The sequence below is a fragment of the Pectinophora gossypiella genome, chromosome 5 (assembly GCF_024362695.1).
Source record: "Pectinophora gossypiella chromosome 5, ilPecGoss1.1, whole genome shotgun sequence".
NCBI classification, from domain to species: domain Eukaryota; kingdom Metazoa; phylum Arthropoda; class Insecta; order Lepidoptera; family Gelechiidae; genus Pectinophora; species Pectinophora gossypiella.
In genome coordinates, this window is record NC_065408.1 from 3243419 (window position 1) to 3263527 (window position 20109).

Here is a 20109-nt window from a genome sequence, read left to right on the forward strand (position 1 = left end):
GTTTATTGGAAATATTTTGTATTTTTTATAAAAAAATCATTCGACCACCATCTGCCGCGAATAACAATAAATGTTTCAGAAGTTATCTTTAAAAAACTATTAAATGATTATTTGCTCTTAACCTCAAAGTTCTGTAGAAATTACTTGTGTGCCAATTTTCATCGAAATTGGTGCAGTTTATTTGTGAAATGGTAAAAGACAGATCGAGTTACTGTCGGGTTTATGATATTAGTTAATGTCGTTTAACTTTCGTAGAATAAATTCGATTCACGCCACGAGCAATAACAATATTTATTTAACATTTAAGGGGAACAATACAGTGCCATCTCCCCTAGCCTACGGCGCAGCAATCAGCTGGCCGGTAGCGCTTCGACCGAGCATCTGCTGCGAATAACAAGAAATGTTCCCCTTCGCCCCAAATTTTAAAGCGCTAAACGAAGCTTCGAAAATGTTCACTTTTAAACCCTAATGAGTTTCCCACAACTGACTTTTTTGCGTTTCACTCTTTTGTGCAAATGTGCATGTTTGAAAGAGCTCCCTTGTTTGGATGTCTGAGAGGATAGAGTAATGAATGCATTTAATGTCAAATGAATATTTTTAAAATGAAACTTCACCCATAAAATACTGTCCACATTTAACTCGTCGGATGCAAACATTGTGAGGCATGTGCCTAGCATGCAGTACTCCGCACGCTTTGCTATGTTATACATGCGTAGCACATGCTTCGTCACTAATAAGAAGATACACACATTGTGTGGCGTGCGGCGCATGGCTTGCGACACATAGCATGCGGGGCACATGCCTCGTCACTAATAAGAAGATACATTGTGAGGCGTGCGGCGCATAGCGTGTGGAGCATAGCGTGCGGAGCATAGCTTGCGGCGCATAGCTTGCGGCGCATAGCTTGCGGGGCACATACCTAGTCACTAATAAGAAGATATATTGTGAGTATTTGTGAGGCGTGCGGCGCATAGCGTGCGGAGCATAGCGTGCTTTAAAAAAATATTAGTACGAGATAAATCACTCGTTTAACGTATCATGAATTGCTTTACTACACATAGATCTATTCTAAATGACAATCGCCATTGTATAATCTTATATTTTCAATTGTATTTTTTTTCTGGATTGCGAATGTTTGTCAATCTGTACGATAAACTCAATGATCTTAAGTATTTCAGTGGATAAACTGTTTATTTATATACATTTATGTCATGTGTCATAAACTATAACTGGTGCTCAGGCGAGGAGCCCAGAGTAATGATCCATCACAGTAGAAAGGAAACTATCGTACTTTTTTCGTGCAGTTTTCACTAACAGCTTGCTGTTGGCTCGACCATTATAGACGGCAATACGAATCACCAGCTATCACGCTGCCCTAACAGAAAGGTGCTTAGTTCATCTCACGATGGATGTACCTCTAACTAGCCCAATTAGGAATATATTACAGAGCTTATGTTATGTTTATGTATTTCATAACATGCCCAAAAAGAAACGCATCTAAACGCGTTCCATTTTTTTATCCGCTCCTAGTCCAGCTTAGAAGCCCAATATCTTCCAGGTTTCGAGTCCACTACAACCAAGCGATACCCGATCGTCTCCATCACCTGACCCTGGTCAACTGGTGGGCAGGCAGCCTCTACAAATCACCAGTACTACCACCCGCTGATAAGGTCTACCACGACTTTAAAGGACGAATCTTTGAAGTTCCTGTGTTACATGTGGGTATACAGAGTGTTAGTGACATCGTAAAGAATATCATATATATCCCCTTCCAGCCGTATTCGGCCATGGCGACAAGACTCCAATCTAGGAACGCCTAAGATGCGCTCTTATATGGCTGAGGTAACCGATCTTAGCAGTGAATAGAATAGAATATGTTTATTTATCAAAAAACTTAAACATGTATACATTACTGGCGGACCCCGCACTAGGGAAACCCTGTATCGCGGAGGTCCTGAACATTTGTTATTACCAAACATATTTAAATAAACCGGCGAGCTAGCCTTTTATAACAGTACTATTATAACATATTAATATACAATTTAGAATAAACAAAAGTAAGTAATAGAAAACAATAAAAGAGTTACATTTTATATGGCACATTTCACGACAAAGAAGAAGATAAAAGTGCAATAATAAAAAAAAGAACTGAAAACTTAAAAAACTAGTTAATAGAACATAATAGAAAATAGTAATGAAATGAGTGTCTTGTGATGTGAGGTGTCAGTGTGCGTGATTGTGAGAATGTGGATGAATGTTTGTGTGTGAATGTGTGTGTGTGTGTGTGTGTGCGTGTGTGAGTGTGTGTGTGTGAGTTAGATGTACGGCCACATTCACTGCACGTCAGCACACCTCCGATATAGTTATATGTTATGGCCGCAGATACGCAGATTACGGTCGGGATATCGTAAAGAATACTGAGGGTTCAGCTCAGGATTCTGAGTTAATATCAATTTTCTTTTTCTGAGGCCGTTCTATTTTTGAAAAGTTGGTTTGTTTGGACCCCCCCTAATAAGCGGGGGGGGGGGGGGGGGTAATTCCTGACATAACGTTCTTTTCAGGCTCCGCCATGGCACTTCGTGAGATATAATAACGACTCGACAGTCAACGTGACTGGCGGTAGAGATGACAAACTGCTAGCTTTACTTGCCAAGAAGCTCAACTTCAGGTGAGTACATGCCATTTCTACACAAGGTCGTTTTCTATGCTGTAATATAATATACGTAATGAGTAGTTTTCCAGGTAGTTCCATCTTTATAAAGAGATGGCGGTGACGTCACTTTAAGGAAACTTCGTTTCGGGATGATAATAAGATAGTTTCCAACAAGTCAAATCATTTACTTTTTTACTTAACGTCAAAACACGAAATTAGTATGAAAAAACATTGACAAAATTTCGCACTTATTATTACATTTTTCTTTAGGTATTTAAATTTATAAATAAGTTAAATAAAAAATATAAAAGTTTTTATATCACCTTTAGACTTGTCTTTATTTAATCATTTATCTTTGACCTAGGAAAGTTTCCATATTCAACCGATAATATAGTAACAAGTTTAAACTATCTACTAAAGTAGTTTTTGTTATTATTAATAAATAACAAATTATTGCGAATGATGTAAATAAATATACTGTTTCGTTTTGTTTTCCTTTATTTGCTTGAATAAACATCCAAAAGTGATTTGAGCGCCATCTCTTCCTATTTGAAAGAACTAAAATTTATATACCTAATAGAAAACTCTTCGTTGTGTTGACCAATAAAGTAGTGGTGGGGGCAGCGCTGTCAGTTCAGTATTAACGCCCAAGCGGGACGGACGTGCTGTCAAACATTGCGCGCTGTAGATAACCAAAGTACTAATGAGCAGTTGTTATTTTTTACCCATTACCATATTAAGACACCACAAATGGAATGAGGGACTTTCCAAGCTACATTCCTCAAAAACCACATTTAAATACAAATGAACTTTATTGAACACAACATCCAAAACAAGTTTTATACACATAAACGAAAGATCAGTACAATCTGGCGGCCTTTTTCTACGTGATTGTTGCCTACTTTCTCATTGTTCGGGTACATAGTCATTCAAAAATATAATTTAAAGACAGAGGCATATATAAAAATAATTGTTGCTTGATATTTGGATCAGATGTGTTAAGAATTATGTTGTTACCTATATTGCTTCTCCCTAGTCTGATCAGAATAATGGTTTGTTTATAATTAAAACACATAAGACTGGGTTCTTACCGCGTTAAAATCAGGGATATGAGACGCAAACAATCAATGACCTCAAACAATGGTTGGTTTATATTGAACAGTCGGTGTGTTGTAAATTTTATTATGGCCGACAAATTAGTCTACAGCGTCTCATTACAAACAACGCAAACATTAATTAGGAGGAGAACATTTGTTCAGGCCGGTTGCCTGTAGGGGTAACTTACGCAACGTGATAAAATTATGTCACGGTCATTTTATAGATTCTGACGATATAATTATGTCGTTTCGTCGATTGGTGCTAATATAATGAACCCAAATAAGTCATGTCGTTGTCTCAAAATACGAACAAAATCACATGCCACGCATGTTAGGGAAAAAATAAACTTATTGATTTGGAGAAAATTGATTGAATTAGCCCTGCTGGAAGAGAATACTCTTATGCAATAAAGAAAATAATTATATCCGCGCACAAGTAGGCAATGGGCTGGTGACCTGTCATAGAATATATTGAAAATAATATCAGTAGTGACAGACTCTACTGATGTTCTTATCCTATACTAAGCGGTTGCCGAGAAGAAATTGCTAACAATAGGGTCGCCTGTTATTTATGGTTATTTTTATGCACTAGGTAATAAGGTTTTATCAATGGATTGTGACTCTACCCACCCTATTAGGGTCACGTACGTGAGTTTATTTATGTTTTAATAACTATATGCGATACGGCTCACCTACTATCACGTTGGTCCATTGATAATTGCGTTGGTCAAAGAGAAAACTCGGTAAGGTGTGGGTACTTAGTTCACCTTGTATAGAACGTGCCTCTGACTACCCCAGTTAGGATATAGTCGTGAACTTATGTTATGATAACGATATCCAGAATTGTCAAGAAGAGTCAAACTTTTAACTCTACATGCCCTAACTACACAAACCCTAAGTTCCCAAATTCTACACGTTAGGCAAAATATGTAGCTTGGCCGTTTTGCTACCATCACATAAGCGTAAGGTGAAAAAACGATTTCGCTAACTATCCCCAGTATCCCCTGGACGTAATAAGGTAACTTTATTGACTGTTCATTGCCATTCTGTTACATAGTTCTAGTAGTAACGAAACGGGCAAGCCCCATATTATTTTTCCTAACATGTTGTGATTGTGAACTTAGGGTTTATATAGTTAGGGCGTGTAGAGTTAAGAGATTGGCTCTTCAAAAGATCTGATTACTTTTACTTACGATCAATATGATCTCGTCTTGGCAACATTTTATATGCAAAAGTTTCTTTTGATAATTCTTATTACGCAATTTGTAGGTACCGATACTACGACCCTCCAGACAGGAGTCAGGGGTCCAGCATTTCTGGCAACGGCACCTTCAAAGGCACTCTCGGCTTGATTTGGAAAAGAGTAAGTAAATCCTTCTATACTGTGTTGGGAGTGTGTAAATTCTTCTATACTGTGTTGGGAGTATGTAAATTGTTCTATGCTGTGTTGGGAGTATGTACATTTTTCTATGCTGTATTTGGAGAATGTAAGTCCTTCTATGCTGTGTGGGGAGAATATAAATTCTTCTATGCTGTATTGAGAGCATGTACTTGGAAAGCAATAAAACATAAACCGCATTATGCATTGTTTGAAGTTTACGCGGTTATTGGTGCTAAATCCAGTAGGTACCACACCATGTAAATAATTTTATTTTAAGTTATACCTGTCATTATTTTATCCGCCGAAAAGGAACGGATGAGACAGCTTTTAATTTGTAAAAATAATGAGTATATGAATGAATAATCCGGGCAAATCAAATAGGTATCTCGCTGGTATGCAAACCGCTTGATGTGTGCTGAACTTAATTCTGTCGGGTTGATTGGCTGTCAAATACTTACCTATACACCCGTTCACCGCTTGTTTATTTTTTATTGGTAAAGCGGCTAATCTTTATTACTTATAACTATCATCATCATCTCCCTACCATTATCCCGTACTCACAGGATCCGCTTACCTAACCTGAAGATTTGACAGGTCCGGTTTTTTACAGAAGCGACTGCCTATCTGACCTTCCAACCCGGGAAAACTATCTCAATACAAGATAGGTCACATACCTCCGAAATGCATTTCTCGGGAATGTGGGTTTCCTCACGATGTTTTCCTTCATCGCTGAGCACGTGATAATCATTTATTTTGTTACTTACAGTTGTGTAAGTAAGTATTTCTATTTCGCAATGGTGATCGGGATGTCAAGAAAGTTATTGAGTCGAGAATTAAGCCTGAGCGGCTACCAAGATGTTCGCTGGGCCGAACATTGTGCCAATGAGTTTTCCGGCGTATTTATTCCCTTAACGAAAAATTGTGGTACACCAACATTTATACCATATTTACATTTATGAGAAAATTTATCTTCTTAAGTTTCCACGTGCCCGAGAAATGTATTTTCGGAGGTGTGTGACCTAACCTGTATTGGGCTGGTTTCCCTTCGCGGGTTGGAAAGTCAAACAGGCAGTCGCTTCTGTAAGAAACCGGACCTGTCAAATCTTCAAGTTAGGTAGGCGGACCCTATGAAATACGGGGTAGTGTTAGGGAGATGGTGATGTAATTGTGTAAGTAAATGTCCATGTATGCCGTGCACCTGATAATGTAAAAATAACTAAGATAAAGAAATAAACATTTTTATTTTTTATTTTTATGTGTGTGGTTTGTCCGAAATAAACGTTATTATTATTATTAGAACAGGTTCAGCTGCTTTTCTTCCCGATTTGGTCAATAAGTTAATGCCATATGCGGCAAATCTAATAAGTCACGTCAAAAAAAATGTCTTCCCGACCATGTTTTTTTTTACATTTCATACCAATCAGAAAGCAGATTTCTTCCTGGGTGATGTGACGATGACCTGGGAACGCTTGCAAGCCGTGGAGTTCTCCTTCTTGACACTTGCAGACTCGGGAGCATTCCTTACTCATGCTCCCGCCAAACTTAGTGAGACCCTTGCCATCATCAGACCTTTTAGATGGGAGGTAAGTCATTTTTAATTTTTAAGTATTAAATTGTGATCTCAAGTGCAGTTTTTACTAACACAGTTGGCTCGACCATTATACATAGGCCAGGCGCGCACTACGAGTTTTTCGCCGCGCGGCAGAAAAAAGCAGCGGCATAATGTCGCACTGTAATTCTGTACCAAATAGTTTTAAATTGTATTGCGCGCACTTGACGGCAGAACCGCCGCAGCGGCGCAGTATTACAGTGCGACATTATGCCGCTGCTCTTTTCTGCCGCACGGCGAAAGACTCGTAGTGTGCGCCTGACCATAGACGACGATACAGTGTGGGTACTTAGTTCATCTTGCGATGAATGTACCTCTGACTACCCCAATTAAGATATAGTCGTGAGCTTATGTTATGATATCTTTTAAGTCTACTAGCCGGGTCTGCATGACAACCGCGCCGCGCTCGGCGCTAATTATATTGAGCGCTTCGACCAATAAACGATACGAATTCTATCTACGTAGATGGACGTCAAACGGCTATTGGTCGAAGGCCTCGATATTACCTTATCGCTGCTCGGTACCGTGCAGAGCCTACTGGTTACGACTGTAAATTTCTATTATGTTATCTTTAAAATAATCACTCCTACTACCATGGAATTCCACTTACTACGATCTTAGCCGTAAGCGTGGCCAATAATTGGTCAGCAAAAATTTAGTTTCGATCGCCATCGACTAGCAAAGAAGAAGAATAAAATAATAACTCATTGATGCAAATCCAGTACCGCCGTTCGAACCGGCGCCCGATTGAGAAGCAAGCGTGAGCAACAAACCAGAGTGTCCGTTGAAGAATAATAGAAAGATTTAATTTTTTTTCGTTCTTTCATTCCCCAGGTTTGGCCCCTAGTATGCGCGACGATCCTAGTAACAGGACCAGCTCTGTGGTTCGTAATCGCAGCTCCGTCGCTATGGCAACGACGTCGTCAAAACCAACTGCGACTCCTCAACAATTGCTGCTGGTTCACCACATCTTTGTTCTTGAGGCAATGTGAGGATTGGAGATTTAGTTACGACCACAAAGATATTCCGATATAACCCCACCGGGAATCAAACCTAGGACTCCAGATCTAAAGACTATATTTCTAACCACTAGACCATCACCATCCCATTAACGTCCCCACTGCTGGGGTACGGGCCTTCCCTATGGATGGATAGGGAGATCGGGCCTTAAACCACGCGGGAGCAGTGCGGATTGGTGGTTATTAACGACTGCTAATGCAGCCGGGACCAACGGCTTAACGTGCCTTCCGAAGCACGGAGGAGCTCGAGATGAAAACTTTTTTTTGTGGTCACCCATCCTATGACCGGCCTTTGCGAAAGTTGCTTAACTTCAACAATCGCAGACCGAGCGCGTTTACCGCTGCGCCACCGAGCTCGATCCTCAACGTCCTCAATGAAAGTACCTCATTATCTACAAACAGGAAATAGACATAATATGTCTGTTAAAGAAGGGTCGTCATTTATACCCAAAACCAAAAGAAGTTAAAGATGGTTAAACGAAAAAAGAACTTTACAGCGCCATCTATATTGTTTTTAAAGAACGTGGCCTGAAAAGCCCCTCATTGTTTCAATGTGGCCTTTTTCACCTCATTAATTACTTAAGTGATTCATTCACATTTTAGCGTCCAGTAAGGAGCCCTCAAACACCCATAAGGCGCGATTGGTGTCTATCCTTATATCGCTTGGTGCTACATACGTCATCGGAGACATGTACTCTGCCAACCTGACCAGTTTATTAGCAAGGCCGGCGAGAGAGCGACCCATAGGAACATTACCGGCGCTGGAAGAAGCCATGAGGGACAGAGGGTACGAGCTGGTGGTTGAAAGGCATAGCTCCTCACTCGCTATCTTACAGGTTAGAAAACTGTTTCTTTCTGTCATTTGCACCCTTCTGCTTCTGTGTCTACCCTGTTGTTTACCTTCATGGCCATGTCGTAAAAATCTTTCTTTTTTTGACGTAACCTATTGTAGATTGGCCGCAGATGGCATTAGCTACTTGGCCGGACAAAGTCGCAAAAACCGACATATTCTAAAATGTATACATAAACAACCTATATACTAGTGGAGTCAATGAATAGTTTCACGTCTTATTTGCCAGGGACAGGTCCGTTTTTGATGTTTTTTTGTAGGGATAGTTTTTTACATAATTTAAAATTAGAGAGGCGTTTGCCTTGCAGTGGGACATCGAGGGCTATTAATAATATTCCATGTTATTAACATTGTGTAATAAGACCACGGTAACATGATCATTAACTAACATACGCATACCTGGATATACATAAAGCTGCCTCAGGTACATGCTCTATAAATAAAACAACCATTGAAATAATAAATAATAAGTATATTGGTTACTTACTCTAAATTTCCAAAACGCACGCGTGCTCAAACACAAGTGTACACGTGTTCAAAATGGTACGTCTGCCTTCGATGCGTGCTCGAATCAAAAAAGCCCCAATGAAAGACAAACACGCCTTTTTATACCCTTTCTCCTAGTGTTGCCATATGAAGGCAACACAAATTCGCACAAAATTACAGAAAACCTAACATTCGACCATCCTGACGTCGTGCATGTCCTCATGCACGTAGACAAAACGTCTAATGTTCAAACCTAACATTCGGCGGGCCAAGTGATTCCACACTCATCGAGAACAGTTACAAAGCTTCACTTAAAATCTAAAAGTACAACGACATATAATCACATTTACGGGGTGAAACATCAGCTCTTCTTTCTAATCATAATATAAAGCTATTCAAGTTGTCAATAGTTCGCAAACCCTTCCTTCTCACGAACCATTGCAAAGCAATTGAGTGTGAACCTTCTTTCTCACACTTGTAATTATCGTATACAAACCTTTCTTCTTATATACGATAATTAAAATAATCATAATATAAAGCTACTCAAGTTGTCAATAGTTCGCAAACCCTTCCTTCTCACGAACTATTGCAAAGCAATTGAGTGTGAACCTTCTTTCTCACACTTGTAACTATCGTATACAAACCTTTCCTTCTTATATACGATAATTAAAATAATCATAATATTACAAAGCTATTCAAGTTGGCAACAGTTCGCAAACCTTTCTTTCTCACGAACTATTGCAAAGCAATTGAGTGTGAACCTTCTTTCTCACACTTGTAACTATCGTATACAAACCCTTCCTTCTTATATACGATAATTAAAATAATCATAATATTATAAAGCTATTCAAGTTGGCAATAGTTCGCAAACCCTTCTTTCTCACGAACCATTGCAAAGCAATTGAGTGTGAACCTTCTTTCTCACACTTGTAACTATCGTATACAAACCCTTCCTTCTTATATACGATAATTAAAATAATCATAACATTATAAAGCTATTCAAGTTGGCAATAGTTCGCAAACCCTTCTTTCTCACGAACTATTGCAAAGAAATTGAGTGTGAACCTTCTTTCTCACACTTGTAACTATCGTATACAAACCCTTCCTTCTTATATACGATAATTAAAATGATTGTGAACCCTCCTCACAAAATTGAAAGTCACCTTAACTAAATAGCTATGAGCCCTCCTTCTCAAGCTATTACTAAATACACATCTTACAGTTTCATCCAACAAACAGTACCTCTACTTACTTTCTTTTGATTGTATATAATAATGACACAATCAGTCATCTACATCACTACTTTCTTTATCATCATTAACGTGAATCCAGGGTGACATTCGATTTGTTAAATGAAGTAGTCATCAATCCCAACAAATTCAAACTCAAAAATATGTTTATTCAGTAGGTAACATTGTTACACTTTGAATCGTCAATTTTTACATCTTTAAGGGATTCCCGAACTGACAATAAAGTATAATTTTGCGTTTCGCATACTATTTCGTTCAACATAGGATTAATTTCCGCATCCATCTGAAGTCCAAACATTACCTCAGTCCGTCCCGTTGTCTTCCGACGGGTGTTGTTCATGCCCCATTGGGCTCTACCTATCTTGTCATCCCAGACGTTCTTGTCAAAATTAAGATTTTGCGCAGTTAACGACCCTAACATCGTGCGATTACACTGCTCTACTTGTCCATTGGACCTAGGACTTGCAACTGCGTTCAACACGTGTCTAATACCTTTATCCGAGCAAAACGTTTGAACACGTACGATGTGAAGAAAGTACCGCGGTCGCTAATAATTCGATCTGGGTTTCTGAACGTATAGAAAATATCTTCTAATTCTCGAGTTGTTGTAACTGTTTTTGGTATTTCTGACTGGCCTGATAAATTTAAATTTCGTAAAGGCATCTACGACTACCAATAGGTAAGAGTTTTCCTCTCTTTGATCGCACAAAAAGGTCCAAGGTGATTGATGTACAGGGTGTGAAAAGGCACCTCGACTTTTCGTTTACGTGGAATAGGCCCTCATTTGAATTAGTTTTCTGTTATGTACTTTAACCCATCTGCATCAATATCAAAGGTAAGAAATTCCCGAATGCGACCCAGTTCACTATCACCTAATTGAAGAGTCTACAACCTGTCCCCCTCATTGATTGACATAACCGTCGGGTAAAGACCAGCGTCAATTTCCATTGAACTAAGATCCTCAATTGGGTTCCGAAATAGAAGGTCCACGTGCGACATTTTCGTGCCAGCACGATATTCAAAAAGCAAAAACAGCCACCAGCGGGCAATACGTCTAACCAAATCGCGTTTGGAAAGCATGGAGCGCAACGCACTACAATCGGTCATGATTTTGAAATTCTGACCCAGAAGATAAACCCGGAACTTTTGAGCGAACTTACTACCTATAGCAAGAGTCTCAAGTTTATAAACCTTTTCTCTTCTGGAGATGTCTGGCGACTATAGTACGCTACGGGATGGTAGGTGTCGTTTCCATTACGTCGCTGCATCAATATTCCACTGGCGCCCACTTCACTGGCGTCAGTGTGCAACTGTGTTTCGGCGGTCGGGTCGTAAATGGCTAAGATTGGCCTATCTATCAGACTACTCTTGAGATCAACAAATGCGGCTTCTTGTTCCTCAGTCCAACACCATTCCACATCCTTCTTGAGCAACTTATTCAACGGATGTGATAAAGACGCGTAACTCCTTATAAATTTTCCGAAAATATCCTACTAGTCCCAGAAATTGGCGGACGGAATGTGGACTGGTGGGACGAGGAACATCAAACACTGACTGTGTCTTTTTGTCAGCCGGCCGCACCCCAGCAGCGCTAATATCATAACCCAAATAGTTAATAATTCTGCTGTAAGAAATTACATTTTGCCAAATTCAGAGTTAGGCTTGCCTTTTCTATCAACTGTAAAGCCCTTTCTTACCTATCCAAACACTCTTCTACATCCTTTTCGTAAGTTAATACGTCATCGATGTAAGCAGTAGCTTCTGAGAACCTAGCGGAAACCAATACCTCATTCATCAGCCTTTGAAATACAGCTGGTTCGTTAGCCAACCCAAACGGCATACGATTAAATTCATATTGGTCGTCTGGGGTGATAAAGGAAGTTAAGGGTTTCGATTCTTCTGCAATAGGCACCTGGTAGTATCCAGATGCCAGATCCAAAGTTATAAAGTAGGCCTGCCCCACTAATCGAGCAATCTCGTCTTCAATCACTGCCATCAGGTACCTTATCTTAACTGTCATTGAATTCAGAAACCTATAATCAACACAGAGCCTTTGTTTACCGTCCTTCTTACGAACCAACATAATTGGACTCGCATATTCCGATACAATTTCTCGTACAATCCCCGCATTCATCATCTCACCAACCATTTCTCTTACTTGTTGTCGTTCCTTGTGCGACAATATGTAAGGCCGGTAAACCACAGGACGCTCAATATTCAATTCAATTTTCATTTCAGTCATATTTGTACATCCCAACTCCTCTAATGATTGCGCGAAGCAATGCTTGTATTCGTTCAAAATGTTAAAATAGACGTCGTTTATGTGGCTCTTCAAGCGTTTTTGCTAAAGTTAACATCTTTAGGCTCTATACCTAAATGCTCGCCAACGAGGTCTGTGGGTGATGTACAAATATGATTGACAATCTGAACTCTATTTCATCTACCTATAATATCACCTTCATCAATATAACAAAAGCTGACAATGGGGTAATATGAACAAAGAGCTGACCTTCCTCTACTTTGTATAACCCGCCGGCTATCGTGAATTCTCGGTTTGGCTTCCCCACGACTCTTCCGCTAAGCCTAACATATCAATTAATCACAACATCAGTACGAGCTCTGATAATCGCCTCTCCACTCAATCTTGCGCATGAAGCGGAGACGACCTTTACACTCGCAGTATCACCACTACCACCGTTAGCAAAAGGGAATTCATCATCATAATAAAACCTCAATTCGTTGGCATTCTTGAATACCAGCACCTGCTTCTGTTAGGTGAAGGACTGTCCTACTAATATCGGACAATTGAGCAGATTACTGTCAACCACGTGACACAAAACATCCGCACTAACACCGTCGATGCATAAATTAACCTGTGTCCTGCCCATGGACAAAATAAAATTACTACCAAAGCTTTTAATGGAGTCGGGGGTTGATCACAAGTCTACCCCAAAATCAGTGTCGTTGTTTGTTTTATGAGCGAAATTTCGCTACCGAAATCTATAAACGATATCATAGAGGTGTCATTTACCCTAACTGTATTGAAATATTTTGAGCTCGACTTAGAGGTAAGTATGCGCATGATTTTAGGAATGTTACCTAGATTATCACGGTTTTCAAAAAAAAAGGGACTCTGCAAGTTTCCATTTTATGACCGAACCTACGACATCCTGTACATTGGACCAGAGGTTTGGGGCATTTAAGATACGGGTAACCTTTTTCCCTACAGTTAAAACAAAATAATTTGTAACTTGAATTTTTTTGAAGTCTTAACTGATTTATCCCTATTGTCATTATTACTTCCCGCTGTGGATTCAGTCGACTACTTTGTTTTATTAAAATGAAAGCGATCGGGCGGCGGTTGGTTCTCCTTATTACTCATCAGAAAATGGAGTTGATCAGGCTGCGTACATCGTAACGCTTATCGCCGGATCTAATTATCTTGTCACTTAATCCGTGGATAATGCAGTCCACGGCTCGTTTCCCTTCGATGTCACACCGGTTCACGATGGCTAATTCTTCATAATAATAAACCTCTAGCGGTTCACCAAACCTACTCTTTCGCCTAAGCGTATCCTCCAGGGATTGGCCATAATCATGTTCAAAAGGAAATGCGTCTAACCACTTTTGCTGCCATTCTGCCCAGCTGTACAAAATAGAATTGAAGCTTTCATACCAAACTTTGGCCAACTCCTGCAGTTTCTGCATTGCGAAGTGGATAACGGTTGTTCTCATCCCATCCGTAAACAGTGGCACACTCATTAACTTTCTTTAACCAAGTATCAATCTTTTGACTTTTCGATGAGGGTCCAAATTCGGGTAACATGGTTCATAATACTACTGGAAGGATGTGATGTGGCGACTGCTGTCGGATTAGGTTAAGATCTTAAGTTAACTAATGATTCAACAATATTAAGAACATCTTTAGATGAAAATGTAGGGCTATCTGACCTTTCTATTCCCTTAGCTGCCGACGAACGTCGCACCTCCTGCCCTTCGCCGCGACGTCGTTGGCTGTGTCGTTCGTTGTGCTGACGCGTGAAGCGACGTCTCTCTCCGGCTGCACTCCCGGCTCTCTCTCCGGCTGCGCTCCCGGCTCGGCTCGGCTCGGCTCGGCTCGGCTCGGCTCGGCTCGGCTCGGCTCGTCTCGGCTCGTTTCGGCTCGTCTCGGCTCGTCTCGGCTCGGCTCGGCTCGTCTCGGCTCGTCTCGGCTCATATCGGCTCGTCTCGGCTCGTCTCGGCTCGGCTCGGCTCGTCTCGGCTCGTCTCGGCTCGTCTCGGCTCGTCTCGGCTCGGCTCGGCTCGGCTCGGCTCGGCTCGGCTCGGCTCGGCTCGGCTCGGCTCGGCTCGGCTCGGCTCGGCTCGTCTCGGCTCGTCTCGGCTCGTCAGTCGTCTTCGTGGAACGATCTCGTCTTCAAGAGGCATAATCTGGAACTCGAAAACATTGGAACATGTAAATATTCTTCAGATAACCCTATATGTATATATTTATACAGATATATTTCCAAAGTAAAATATCTCAAAAACGGTGTATCCTGATTAACAAATATGGATACGATCCCACTTCTGAAATGTAATAAGACCACGGTAACATGATCATTAACTAACATACGCATACCTGGATATACATAAAGCTGCCTCAGGTACATGCTCTATAAATAAAACAACCATTGAAATAATAAATAATAAGTATATTGGTTACTTACTCTAAATTTCCAAAACGCACGCGTGCTCAAACACAAGTGTACACGTGTTCAAAATGGTACGTCTGCCTTCGATGCGTGCTCGAATCAAAAAAGCCCCAATGAAAGACAAACACGCCTTTTTATACCCTTTCTCCTAGTGTTGCCATATGAAGGCAACACAAATTCGCACAAAATTACAGAAAACCTAACAATTGGTTGCGCAGGCGCCATTGTCCCCCATAGCCTCAGTAAGCCTCTAACGGGGTAAATTTTCTTAGGGGGTTTCAGCCCCACGCACGCCTTCCAAAAGTCCAGAACTCCATAGGCCCGAGATATGGAAACGACATACATAATAATAAAATCAGAATGATCTTGAGTGGTCAAATATTTCAGCCAGGCACAAGCCTTCCCTAAGGCGGTTATCACACAACGCGGCCGCGGTCATAATTGGCGGTAAAGCGCAACCGCCGTCGCTTTGCCAACTAAACTGCGCGGCGCGGAAGTTAGTCGCTACAAAAATCGCCTAACCGCGACGGCGACCGCGTCGTATGAACAAAATCCCCCATTTCCCAACAGAACGGGACAGGCGTATACGGGCGCCTCGCTCGGCTCATGCGCAGACAGCGCGTGCAGCGCGTGCGCAGCGTGGAGGTGGGCGTACGGCTCGTGCTGTCTCGTCGACACGTCGCCGTCCTCGGTGGCCGCGAAACGCTCTACTATGATACTGAGAGATTTGGTAAATCAACTTCGGAGCGACATAGCAAAGCGGAGATACACCAACACACAGCAACAGCGTTTCTCCGGTCTGCTGCAGCGCTGCCTCGCTCCGCTGCGGTTGTCAGGCAGCCTTACAACACCCTCAAGCATGCAGCGTTTTCCACTTATCAACTAAGTAGTTGTCTGGTAACTAGTAATAATCATCATCTCCCTAGAGGTATCCCGTTTGTCACGGGGTCCGTTTACCCAACCTGAAGATTTGACAGGTCCAGTTTTTAACAGAAGCGACTGCCTGTCTGACGTCCCAACCCAGTATAGCTTAGGTCACATACCTCCGAAATGCATTTCAAGCGAAAATGTGGGTTTCCTCACGATGTTTTCCACATACATAACATGTAGTCTGCAGGAATCGGGGCCACTAGGTACTTAAAATTCAAAATAAAACTTTTAGACTTGGTCCAAACCAGTACCACTACCAGTTCACAGTTACTTATTGTCTCAAAGTTACTAGGTACTCTTAAATAAGTTACTTTATACTAATTTCAGATTCAATTATTCAATAGTTACGTCTCTACGATTCTGATTCACGCTGTCCTAATTTCAGGATCGCACAATTTCCATCTGAGCGAGAAGCTCTATACTAGATATTCAGCGATCGCCTTCCAAATAGGCTGCCCTTATCTCGAGACCTTCAATAACGCGTAAGTATTTGCTTCATTGCGTGCATACCTATATCTAGATAATTCAAGATTTGTAAAGCGGATTTAGCTCGCTTGATTATACATACACGTACCTACTTTGAATATGGTTTCAAACTTAATTTAACCTGCTCAAATAATAATGAAACGCAAATATTAGTTAGCGTTGGCCCAAATTCGTGAGTCTAGACTATAATATGTTTAGGAATATCTATGTGACATGAGAATAAAACGTAGAAAATAAATACTGCTTGAAGAAATTATACTAAACAGAGAGTCTGAATGAAAAGCAATATAACTATTTGACAATTGCGCATATAAAAATAAGTGCGCAATGTTAACAAATGTCAAATAGCAATATTGCTTTTATAGATGAATTGCTTCAAAATGGCCTCTTTAGCGCCCCTGTACTACAAGTCCTCAGAATTTTCAATTTTGTATGGAATTATAATCACTATTGCACAACAAAGAAGTTCGATTTTCTGAATCATCCTCCTCAGTATTTGTTACGGTGTCACTAACGTCCATACGCGCTTGTATTATGTTATGTAAGTGACATCGTAACAAATGCTGAAAGAGGTGATTCAGCTCGTTATTCAGAGTTAATATCCATTGGAATTTTCTATTGCAAAAGTATAGAATTAAATTTATTTAATTAAAAAGGAAAAAACAAAAAAATCACGAATTTAGCTACGGAAAATTCCACTCCGCTTGATATCAACTCAGAATCATGGTCTGAATCACCCATCAAAATTTCCGTTAGGATATCACTAACAATATACAAACAAACATTTTCCATCTGCAGTGTGATGACGTTATTCGAAGGTGGTATCTTAGCGAAGATGACGACAGACGAGTACAAGAACCTTCCAGAACAATCTAGAAGGTCCGAGCCTGTCACAGAGAGTGACAGGCAGAGCAGTGACTTCACCAGCGAATCTGCCGCCACTTCACAGGTGCTACAATTATAATATTTAGTTAACCTGAACTATTGGGAGCGTACTTTCTTATTACATTGTAAACGCAAGTACACTTTCGATGTAAAGTACCTTGTGGTTCAGATTGTACTTTTAATTGACATCCTTTTGTTTATTTTATTTTTTATAATACTACTTATTATAATAATAATATCGTTTATTTCAGATTTAAAAATCCATACATTAAAAAAGATACCACAAACAATTAAAATAGTAAAAATCAAATACAAATTCAAATTACAAAATAAACAATTTAAAATTAAAAATCAATGAAGTCATATTAAAAACATTATTATAAGCTTATTAACTTACTTTTTTTTTAATTTACGTTTCGGCGACACAGCTCACCTATCTCGTTGGTCTAACAGAAAGCTCGATGAGGTGTGGGTAATTAGTTCATCTTGCGATGAATATACCTCTTATTGGGTATTCATTGGAATATAGTCGAGAGCTTATAATATATGTTATTTGTACTGTGCAATATATTTTGTTTTTTTATGCATATTAATAAAGAATATTATTATTAGGCGTCGAAATGTTCGAGTCATAGCAATCAATTCCTACTTTTATGCTGTTTATTTCTAATACAACATGTTGCAGATATCACGTTATATTATGTTATGTTATCGCCAACAGGCACAGCCAGAATCAACGAAGGGTTTAGAACCTGTATCTTTGAGGATGTTACGAGGGGCGTTTTGTCTTCTTGGTATTGGTCATCTTTTGGCTGGTAAGTTACTCTGGGATCAAGTGTATTTCTATCTATACTCAGCCTATATCCACCCACTGCCGGGTATAGGCCTCCTCTCTGAAATCAGAATCATTTATTCAACGTAATTATCATGGATAAACTTGTTGAACGTCAATGTAACATTTTTGAATTTACGTCATTTCGCAAGGTGTTATGGCTGAGGAGAAGAAATGACAAGAAACTGCAATAGCAACACACATTTTAAATCAAATCAAATCGGGTACATTACAAGTTATTTGAGGAACACATTCAATACCAGACATTTTTATCATTTAGGTAATCATTAATCTTATAATAAGCTTTTTTACATAAAGTAAGCTTCACATGAGCTTTAAATTTATTTTCTGGCAAATTTTAAATATTATCTTGTGTTTTATTGCCACTCTTGCTATCCTTTCCGGTTCTGTACAAGCCTCATCCTTTTCTGCGTACCTCACAATGTCGCCCGACCATCGGGCTGGTGGTCTGCCTCGATATCGCCAGTGGCCACCTCCCCGGGCGCCGAAATAGGGGGGGGGGGGCACCAAAATCAACCAAGACTGGTTCACCCTGACCGCAAACAAAGTGCATTGGGTTAGATACCGGGCGGCCGTAAACAACAGTTTTAAAAGATTTAAATAGGTACATTTCGGTGGCCGTAATCGAAAGATTTTGTATTATAAGGGGCTGAGAGGTGCCACTATGAGGTCTCGCACCACCTAAATATTTTGCTAGGGCCGGCACTGGATATCGCATACCATCCCTTGGCCACAATTCAGTAACAGCGTTAGTACATGTTGTCTTCCCGTCTTGCCAAGCGTGTCAAGTGTATTTCATTTTTGCCTAAATACCCATTTACCAATCAAAAATAAACAAGCGGTGAAAGACAGTTTCCGGCCGAGTAGTTAATAGCATCTGCGGCAAATCTACAATAAGTCACGTCAAAAAGAAAGAAAAAAAGGTGAAAAACAGCCAAGCAAAATATACTCCACTTATATCAAGCAATTCGATTGAACTTTACTTGCCTTTCAAATTCTTATACACTTTCTTCTTTTTCTTCTTGTCGATAACCTGTATCTAGAGGTTGACGATCAGCTCATGAGACGTGTGGCTCTCCCTGGCCTTACAGAATAAGCCCACGTTCAACACAAAAAAAATATATTTTTTTATTTATTCAATCCAACATGTAAAATTACACACGTTCACTGTTTTTTTTTTATTGCAGTATATATATAGATAGGTACCAATCTTGTTTTTTTTTTCGTAGCATTAGCCCTCGGCGTAGAAATCCAAATCCACAGACGCAAAAAGAACCAAGTGACCAGAGTAGAACCTTCTAGTACCAGGAGAGCATCAAGAGTGAAGATAGCCACGAAAGCGGGACAGCTGATCAGGCGAGGCATCCGTAGAATCCACCGAGCTATATGCAGACATATTGACAGGGCTTTAGGACCAGGATTATGAATTCAGACATTTTTTTTACCACAGATCCACTCGAAGTTTTCATCAAAAAAAAAGTACTAGGTGAAAACCCTGAGCACGCACCGTTTTTTTTTACTTGCACCAACCTTGCACGAAAATCAAATCGTAAAAATTTCTGACTTGAACTCGCAGCTCTTGTCAAGGACGGGACGGGCGTGTTGTGTGGTGTAATCACCATTGGCATTGGGCGTTGGCTTAATAACTATACATAGATCGAAAGAATTTCGAATGGATTCCATTACATAACCGGAACCTCCTCCTGGGTTCCGGTTATGTAATGGTTAACATGCTCGTCCCGGTTCACAAGAGCTGCGGATTCAAAATCCCGTTCGCAGATTTTTTATTCGATTTATTTTATTATTATATGCAGGGTCCCACTGGACGATTAGTAGGCAGAGAAGGGCTGTAGGAATAGGTTTTAGCATTTTATAAGAATTTAGATGAATATTTGTTCATTTTATTTTAGGGGAGCTTA

At 40.2% G+C, this 20109-nt stretch overlaps 1 protein-coding gene across 1 annotated transcript in view; it reads left to right on the plus strand.

The window, feature by feature from the left end:
* LOC126366926 (ionotropic receptor 40a) overlaps positions 1-19616 on the plus strand; it is a 50833-nt gene extending 31217 nt beyond the window's left edge. The window contains exons 5-15 of the mRNA XM_050010270.1: positions 1559-1718; positions 2562-2668; positions 5020-5113; positions 6556-6714; positions 7575-7728; positions 8363-8595; positions 15607-15766; positions 16352-16448; positions 17251-17401; positions 18059-18152; positions 19420-19616. Coding sequence (XP_049866227.1) covers positions 1559-1718; positions 2562-2668; positions 5020-5113; positions 6556-6714; positions 7575-7728; positions 8363-8595; positions 15607-15766; positions 16352-16448; positions 17251-17401; positions 18059-18152; positions 19420-19616 — 1606 coding nt within the window. The remainder of the gene's footprint in view (positions 1-1558; positions 1719-2561; positions 2669-5019; positions 5114-6555; positions 6715-7574; positions 7729-8362; positions 8596-15606; positions 15767-16351; positions 16449-17250; positions 17402-18058; positions 18153-19419) is intronic.
* Positions 19617-20109: the final 493 nt, after the last annotated feature.